Source organism: Microtus oregoni, unplaced genomic scaffold, assembly GCF_018167655.1.
Source record: "Microtus oregoni isolate MIOR12 unplaced genomic scaffold, Mior012 000048F_ref0000485, whole genome shotgun sequence".
Classification (NCBI taxonomy): Eukaryota; Metazoa; Chordata; class Mammalia; order Rodentia; family Cricetidae; genus Microtus; species Microtus oregoni.
The window spans coordinates 18191337-18200408 of NW_024543222.1; the positions used below are offsets into that span (position 1 = coordinate 18191337).

General features: G+C 51.1%; 1 protein-coding gene across 1 annotated transcript in view; it reads left to right on the forward strand.

Annotated features, from left to right (window-relative positions):
* Positions 1 to 6705, forward strand: part of Nmt1 (N-myristoyltransferase 1) — a 37301-nt gene extending 30596 nt beyond the window's left edge. Inside the window, exons 7-12 of the mRNA XM_041635832.1 lie at positions 302 to 472; positions 1204 to 1312; positions 3198 to 3368; positions 4051 to 4218; positions 4969 to 5106; positions 6331 to 6705. Of these exons, the coding sequence (XP_041491766.1) occupies positions 302 to 472; positions 1204 to 1312; positions 3198 to 3368; positions 4051 to 4218; positions 4969 to 5106; positions 6331 to 6351 (778 nt within the window). The 3' untranslated portion in view covers positions 6352 to 6705. The remainder of the gene's footprint in view (positions 1 to 301; positions 473 to 1203; positions 1313 to 3197; positions 3369 to 4050; positions 4219 to 4968; positions 5107 to 6330) is intronic.
* The last annotated feature ends 2367 nt before the right edge of the window (positions 6706 to 9072 follow it).

Genomic DNA, 9072 nt, shown 5'->3' on the forward strand with positions numbered 1-9072 from the left:
TGATTTACTCTGGGGTTTCTTAATGCTACTTGGGTGTCTGCTACAGGTGGGACTCTGCAGCCCACTCAGGGATTCCACGGGGAGAGCTCGTGCTGCCTTCAGATAAAGGCAATCGCAGGCTTCCCTCTTCCCCTCTGAAGCGGAGGATGCGAGGCAAGCTGGAAAGCGGTAGTGGGTGGGATCCCCAGTCACTGCTGGTGCAGATGACAGCAAAGTGCTCCCTGCAGGTGTGGCTCCGCTGAAGGGTTCTCCTACCACGTCGTGGGGAACGCCTTGGCAGCCAGCATTTTGCCTCCTTCAGAGAGAAGAAGATGGTGGAAATTAACTTCCTGTGCGTCCACAAGAAGCTGCGCTCCAAGAGGGTGGCTCCAGTCTTGATCCGCGAGATAACCCGACGGGTCCATCTGGAGGGCATTTTCCAAGCTGTTTACACCGCGGGAGTGGTATTGCCAAAGCCTGTTGGCACCTGCAGGTAAAAATTGCTTCCTGTGGGTCTTGGGAATGCAGGTGCCTGGCTCTAGCAGAGAGTAATGTCACTGAGACACGGCATTGCCCTGCTCTGTGCCTGCTCAGTGGGTTGTGGGTGTCTGGGTGACTAGCAGGAGCCAGGTGGAGAACATTTTGGGAATGTGGGGGAGGGTGTGGTTCAGACCAACTGGAAAGAAATTCTCAAATCGGATTGCCACCGGTTTTGTTTTTAAGGATGAGGCCAAACCTGGGTTTTTACAGAAAATGTCTTTAAGTTTTAAGTATTTGGCTTCATTTATGAATATTTTGTGGATCAGAGGGAGCTTGTCTGATCCCTGTGTGATCTAAGGACAACCTCCACCTTGGAAAATTGCTTGAAACAATAGAATAATCTCTGCCTAGAGAACCGCAAAATTAATAACCCCAGGTGAATAGAGAAGAGGCTGAGGAGAGGATGGCCACATCTGCCAATCTTCTCTGACCTGGTTCCTGAGCTGCTTGTGCTCCCCAGACAGCTGCTCTACAGGAGAATGGCTTTTGAAATGGAAAACTAGGGAGGAAAAGTTCTTGGAGGGCCCTTGGCAGCCCTGACCACTGGAGAAAGCTGAGCCTGTGCCTCCAAAAAGGGACTCATGACACCTGCTTGCCATCTGGAGGTCCCCTGCCCTTGTCCTCCTAATTAGCGGGACCGGCCAGAGTCCTCTGAGGTCAGACAGGACATTTGTGTCCCTACAGGTACTGGCATCGGTCTCTAAACCCTCGGAAACTGATTGAAGTGAAGTTCTCCCACCTGAGCAGAAACATGACCATGCAGCGTACCATGAAGCTGTACCGACTGCCGGAGGCCAGTGGGGCTTGGGTGGTGGGCAGGCGTGGGGCTGGGGGGGCTGGGGGGGCAGGCGTGGGGATTTGGGGAGCCCCTGGTCACCAGCTTCTTGGGTTTCACTGCCTACAAGGGTTATTTTTATTTCATTTTCTTGGTTTTCCCAAATCTCTGCCTGGCTTAGCATCCCTGTTGACTGGGATTAACGGCATGTGCCACCACCACCCCAGCAAGAACCCAGATTTCTGCTCCCTCCCCAACACCCAGAATGGCTCAGAGGGATTGCACAGCCTGGAGTAACCAGGTCTTCGGTTCTGATCTCAGTCTGCCTACTTTCCCAAAGAAATGGGTGTCTCATTCTCTAGTCATGCCTGCTTTCAGGACTGAGCTGTGACCTGGCCTCAGAGCACATCCAGGTGCCTGTCAATCCACAAAGAGTGCTTGCTGCTCAAACATCTGCTAGGTTGAATCAGTTGATCTGTACATGGGCTTTCTCGCCTTGGTTTAGTCTCATACTGCATTAGGTTCATTGTCCTGTCTTGAGAGAGTGCTACGTCGTAGTACATATTGCCAAAACAGATTTGGAAAGCTGAGTGTGGTATTTTGTGCCTGTGATCCCAGTAGTCAGGAAGAGGAAGGTGAGGAATTCAAGGCCAGTCTTGGTATAAGGCCAGCCTGGGCTACATGAGACCCTGTCTCAAAAGAGAGAGAGAGAGAGAGAGAGAGAGAGAGAGAGAGAGAGAGAGAGAGAAGAAGAAGAAGAAGAAGAAGAAGAAGAAGAAGAAGAAGAGGAGAAGAGAAGGAAGGAAAGGAAGGAAGGAAGGAAGGAAAGAAGGGAGGAAGGAGAGAAAGGAAAGATTGGGAAAAAAAGTTAGGGCTGTAGGCGATGTCTTCTCGTCTTCTCCCATGTCATGCTGTCAACTCTCCCTCATCCTAGGCAGGTAGAGAGCCATATTCAGGTGTTCTGGGATCCAAAAGAGTATGTAGATCTCCCTATATTTGGGTAAGAAACCCAATGTGGTTATATTTCAGGGTTTGAGAGGTCACTGTGGGGACAGCCGTGGTGAATGAGGTCAGCAGACATTTCCTAGAGAGATCAAGATTATCAAGGAAATCTGAAGGGTAGAGGTCCAGACTGAAGTTTTGTGCACATGCATTTGTGTGTCTAAACAATCTCCAGTGTTGTTCTCTGCCTTCTGCTTTGTCTTACGGTAGGGTCTCTTTATGTTAGCCTGTGGACCCCAGGCTAACTGGCCCAAGTTACTCTGCATTCCAGCTGTCTCTGCCTCTTTTCTCCCTGGAGGAGCATTAGGTGCTTACACTATTGCATCTGGCTTTTACTTGGGTTGTGGGGATTTGAACTCAGGTCCTCACACTTACACAGTAAGCACTTTTACCCACTCACCATCTCCCCAGCTCCACACTGAAGTTGTAAAGTGGTCCCTGTCCTGGTTGTATCAGGCAGTGACAGGCATGTATCATTTGTGACTCTGCTATTTTCAGTTTGGACCAGCACTCTTGTGTGGCCTGAGCCTCTGGTGATAGTCTGTTAGCCCTAGGACTTGTTCCGCAGGATCATGTGATTTCCTTCCACTGAATTCGATTGGCCCTAGGGTAGCAGGTCATATGCTTTGTAGAGAGGGACACAAGGAAGGGAGGGAGGCCTGTATTTTCTTAGGGTAGACTAGACCCACATAGATAGAAACAAATGTCACTGGCTCTGCCCCAACATTAGCTCTGCCAAGGAGGGAAGAATGAGCTAGATTCCCAGAGGTAGGCTGAGTCTGGGTACTCTAAGGTCTAGGGGTGATGCTGAGGATGGCCTGGGTTTTGCTCTTGAAGGCCTCTGTGGGCAGGTCCAGGCTGATAGGCACATCTGATGCCATCTTTTCTGTCCTCCTTCCAGACCCCCAAGACAGCTGGGCTACGACCAATGGAGAAGAAGGACATTCCAGTGGTGCACCAGCTGCTCACCAGGTACTTGAAGCAGTTCCACCTCACACCGGTCATGAGCCAGGAGGAGGTGGAGCACTGGTTCTACCCCCAAGAAAACATCATTGACACTTTCGTGGTAGAGGTGAGTTCGCCATCCAATCCCAGAGAAACAGCTGGGTTCCCAGAGAGCTGGTATCACCATGTTAGGCTTCCTGAAGTCTTTGGTCCTCAACAAACCGGGGTCATAGTTTACATTTGTTGAAAGATCCCTCTGATCCCCCACCTCTGCACAATACAGAATAGAGAGCACCACACCTCCTAACCAGGCGAGCTAGTGTTGTCCAGACACTGAAGCCGAAGTCTGAGAATGCCAGCCACATGAAGAAATTCCTGGCCATGCCCAGCAGAGTTTCTTAGCCCACAGTCCAGCCTGGTTGTCCTCGAGAGCCCTTAGCCTCTTGTCGCACATGCAGTGTTCACCCCTTCAGCTGCCTGAAAATGGGGTGAGAGAGCCGGGCGGTGGTGGCGCACGCCTTTACTCCCAGCACTAGGGAGACTGAGGTAGGCGGATCTCTGTGCAGCTTGGTCTATAGAGTGAGTTCCAGGGCAGACCCCTAAAGCTACCCGGAGAAACCTGTCTCAAAAAAACAGACAAACAAACAAAAAAAGACAATGAGGAGAAGGAAGGAAGGAAGGAAGGAAGGAAGGAAGGAAAAGGAAAAGGAAAAGGAAAAGGAAAATGGAGTGAGAGTCAGACGGTCACTGGGCTGCCTGCCTGTTGTCTGCATGTGTGATAATGCCTGTTTATTTCATCTTTCCTTCAGAATGCGAACGGTGAGGTGACTGATTTCCTGAGCTTTTATACGCTTCCCTCCACCATCATGAACCATCCAACCCACAAGAGTCTAAAAGCTGCTTACTCCTTCTACAACGTCCACACCCAGACCCCTCTTCTAGACCTTATGAGCGACGCCCTTGTTCTAGCCAAAATGGTAAGGAGTAGACCAGACCAGAGGTCTGGGGAAACTTGAGTGAATATGGCTCAGGAGTTTGCTACCCATGGGCTGGGAGGCCTTGAGCTTCCTTAGTCCCCGCTCTCAGAGTCCCAGCAGCTCTCAGCCACACACTCCAGTCTAGAAGAGGTCAGAATCACTGAACTCCTTGTTGGGGAGCTGACTCAGCAGCCAGCTTCAGGGTTAGGGTTCTTTTGGTTCTGCAGCATGGGAGGGGAGCCTGGGCTCTGCCCTGGTGAATGATTGCAGTGGCTGGCTGGAAGGCGGAGGCGGTCTTCTTGCTCTTCTTCTCAAGGTTCCTATGCCTACTTGGACCTAGGCCAGCCTCTGTAGGCAGGCCAGTCCTTCTCCATGAGAACAGATAAGTTGGTGAGATTTTAGAAGTGTCCTTGTCACAGTCAGGCAGCCTATAATGCATGTCGAAGCTGGGAGCTGAGTGGCCATAGAGTTAGGAAGCCGATAGGAGCTGACTCTTTGGGGAGGAGCAGGCTCAAGTTTTGATCCTCTCAGAGAGACACTGAGGAAGAAGGGCCTGTGAGTGACCTGAGGACGGTCTTGGAAGTTAATACATCTGGAGACCTCAGTGCTAACTGGAGTTTGCTGACCAGGATGTAGCTGGAGCCTCCAAAGGAAATGCCTTATGGCTGGCTGCCTGTTGGACAGCAGGGGAAAGGGGGGAAGCAGCCTTCCTGGCCTCACCTCTTGTCATTTCTCCTTGCTACCCTGCAGAAAGGGTTCGACGTGTTCAATGCACTGGATCTCATGGAGAACAAAACATTCCTGGAGAAGCTTAAGTTTGGCATAGGGGATGGCAACCTGCAGTATTATCTGTACAATTGGAAGTGCCCTAGCATGGGGGCTGAGAAGGTATGTATGTCACAGCCGGCGGCTCCAGCATTATAAAACAGCACAAAAATACTGCGTCTGTCTAGGCCTCCAGTTGGTGCTTAGGCCTTGAAAAGTCAGGTCCATCTGATGACCAGGCCAGCTGGTGAGGGTGGACAGGCAAGGAGCCTCTCTTCCTGTCTGTTGGGGCAGGGCATCTGATGCTGTCGTTTTTGTTGTTTACTGGTCCTGGAGTTGAACCTAAAGCCTCACGTATGTTAGATAACTGTGTGCCTTGAATTTTTTTTCCTTTTCTTTATTTGTTTTCTTTCATTCATTCTTTCTTTCTTTTTTTAATTTATTTATTTTACACACCAGCCAGTTTCCTCTCCCTCCTTTCCTCCCATTCCCACCTCCCCATCCACTCTTGCTCCATTCAGAAGAGGTAAGGCCTCCCATGGGCGTCAACAAAGCATGGCATTATCACTTTGAGGCAGAACCAAGCTCCTCCTCCTAGCATCAAGGCTGGGCAAGGCATCCCACCATGAGGGATAGGTTCCAAAGAGCCCGCTCATACATCAGAGACAAGTCTTCCTTAAATTTAAAAATATATGTATGCATGTATGTATGTATGTATTTAATTTGAGACAGGGTCTCACTAGGTAGCCTAGAACTTGCCATATTGACCAGGATGGCCTCGAACTCACTGGTCAAAGAGTCCACCTGCCTTTGCCTCCCAAATGCTGGGACTGAAGGTGTGACACCATACTTTGTTCTTCTTTGGGTGCAGGATCTCACTAAGTTGCCCAGGCTGGCCTTAACCTCAGACTTTGCACTTAAGGTTCTCCTGCCTCCTGTTGTCGAGGAGCTGGAGTCACAGGCCTGCGCCATCAGGCCCACGGTTTTGAGGAACTCATGAGCTGAACCACACATAGTTAGCCAGTCAGGGTCTGTGTCCTGTCCTGGGCTGCCATTCTTGTCTCAGTGTGGCCCTTTCCTGCCCCTTCATCCCCCACCTCCTCAGCGCACCATGAGCTGGGTGCGCGGGTGCAGTGTTCTTCAGGTTGCCGCCGCTACCTTCCTTTAAAGGTCTGATAGAAGTGTGCACCCAGCGAAGGCTGGCAAAAGCCTGTGCACAGCGTCTGCTCTCCCACAGCAGACGTTTTCCTCTGAGCTCGGTGGGACTGAATCACAGGACGGGGAGAGAGGAACATTGTCAACTGACATTGTCAACTCAACATGACCTTTCCCTGTTGGCTCTCCTAGGTTGGGTTGGTGTTACAGTAACCAGTTGCCAGTGCTGAGAATTCAGACCAGGAAGCGGAACCCCACCACTTGTCGGTCCAGCTTTCACAAATGTGAGATTTCTGGCAAACAGAACAGAACTGAACCGGCTTTATCAAACCGCCAGCGAACTTGACAATTATATTGCAATGGCATAGGCTGCGTGATGTCACCTTTGGCCATGTTTCTGGTCTCCCTGTTTTCAGTGAATAGCATCCTTGTGCAGCCGTGATCAAGGGAATGTAACTGCTGAACCTAGCTCGTGATTGGCATATTATGGAGTTAACGGGTGAATAATAAAAGTATATATATTATATATATATAAATATTTTAAATATCTTTCATGTTCCAAATGTACAAGGATGTTGGTCTCTAATGAAAAAAGAAGCTGAATCCAGTCATTCTGCAAAATTCGAGCCCAAGGACAGTGGCAGACAGACATGTATGGCACAGTTACTGTTTCTTCAGAAGCAGGTGACTGTTCTCGGGGAGCAGGAGAAAGGGGATCTAGGGAACCTCACCCGGTCCCCCTTTGGAACTGGCTGCCTGGCTGGCTTTGAACAAGAAGGGAAGGTGAAGGGGCTGCTAGCTCAGGAGAGGGCTTGTGTCTCCAGGATGGCAAGACAAGCTCCTGGGGTGGGCTGCCCTGGGAAGAGGCCAGACTACTGCATTCTGAGACTAGGAAGTGGTGACAATCATGGAAACAGATTTCCTTAATCGAGTCCCTCTTCCACCTCCTGGACCTTCTCCCGTAGTAGATGATCCGACCAAGTGATTTTAAAGGCTTTTGAGCCGGCTGTGCCAACTTTCCAGGCACGCGTTCCTTGTGAGACTTCATCTTCACCACCTAGGGTGGTCAGCTATTTCAAAGGGACCTTGGACCTCTTTATAGTATCTGGATCTTGTGGAGACCATGTCAGTGCAAGCTGTCATCTTGGTGCAAAGAGAGAGTATGCCAGGGAGGCTGAGCAGGGGTAGTGTGGTGATGCCCAGGCCCTCCAGCCCCTGCCTGTGCCTTTGCACCCATCCGCTGTCTCCAGGACGTGCAGCCCACAGTGGCGGCAAGAAACAGTCACTAGAGATGATCTAGACTTGGCACATCACCACTGTCTGATTACCACCAGTGCTGTTGTGTGCGTTTTTATGGTGGCAATGATCATTGATGCTGCCAGCTCCTCCAAAAGTGATCAAGCCCCTGAGCACATGGCTGCCCATGTGGGCATTCTACAGTGGGGTTCAGCCAGGTGGCCTAGGAGGACTGGGCTGTACTGTTAGCAGGCCACATCCAGCTCCTTATAACCTGTGCTCTAGGAGAAAGCCCCAAATGATATGTAGTGGGGGTTTCCTTACTCTTTCACCTCTTGGCATCTTGGGGGCGGGTGGGGGGGGGAGCTTGTAGGGGAAAGAAGCCTTAGCCACGAGCCAGGTTCAGCCTTGTTCCCTGAACTGAAGCTGTTCTGCGGGCGAGCAGTTGTTTACGTCAGGCTGCGACTTCTACAGAAGCTACCGCTGCATCTCCTTAGCTGAAGGGAATGTGTGCTTGGGATGCTGCCTGCTTCGTAGACTGCTGCTGTGGGCAGAAGCTCTGCTGTGGGGTTCTCCTCAGAGGGCTCTAGGACCTTTCTTCCTGTCACTGTCCTGTGCTGCGAACTGCAAGTGCCAGCGAAGGGGGCTGACTTGTGACGCCAAGGTACTCAGACCAAAGAAGCCGCTGCTCTTGGCAAAATGTGCACTGAGTTCTACAGATGGGAGGAGTCAGAGAGGCAGGGGCTCCCCTCAGCCTCATAGTCATCAGATGTGGTGTTTTCTAAGTGCCCATACTCCTGAGGAACAAAGCGCTCCAGTCTTTCCTGCTTGGGCGGGCCTGGAATGTGGAAAGGCCTCCTCTCTTCATCTTCATCAGTTGGGAGCCAGCTCTCAGCTCAAATTGCCTCTGAGATTTGGGGTATACAAATCTGGAGTGAGCTTTGGTTTCATTGACCCCGGTCATGGAACAAAACAGTGAGTCCCAGGGGCTGCCCTGGAAGAAACCGATCCGCCAGCAACAACTCTGTCCCCAAAACCAGGTGACTTGCTCTGCTTCTGCTGATGCCTCATGATGGGCGCCCTGCCTGGGTCTGCAGGAGCTGGCTCAGGGTTGTTTTTAAGTCTTGTTTTTATCCAAACTGTCAACCCTCATGGGAACAGGGGCTGAAGAGCACCGACATGGGGGTCAAAGCTGCTCCACAGTCTCAGAAGAATGGCAGCCCTGTGGCTGGCTTGAACCAAACAAGGGCCTGGGGCTGCCAAGCTGACCTGTCTCAGTCAGCCACTGTTAGAAGACCTCTGTGGGCCTGGTCCCAGCCCTCCCTGTCTGAAGACCTTCCCTCCCTGCCTTTGGATTGGCTCTACCATGAATTTCAGTCTGTAGGAAGTGAGCTGGGTAGAAAAGCCTTAACCCTGGATGAGGCCTCCATGGGGCTCACTCCCCATTGTGCCTGTGTCTGGAGCTGTTGGCGTCTGAAGGTTAACTCACACCGAGCTCTACTAACACTTTTTTTTTAATGGAAAATTTCAGGCCTTGCCCTTCTTTCTGCCATTTGTCCTCCTTACATGCTGGCACTCTGAAGCAGGTGTCTTTGTGGTATTGAATTCTGTCTCCACAAAGATGACCAGCATTAAACCAACATGGGGGCCTGAAAGCCCTGGACAGTTTTCATTGGCCTGTCTACAGCCTAAGAGAGA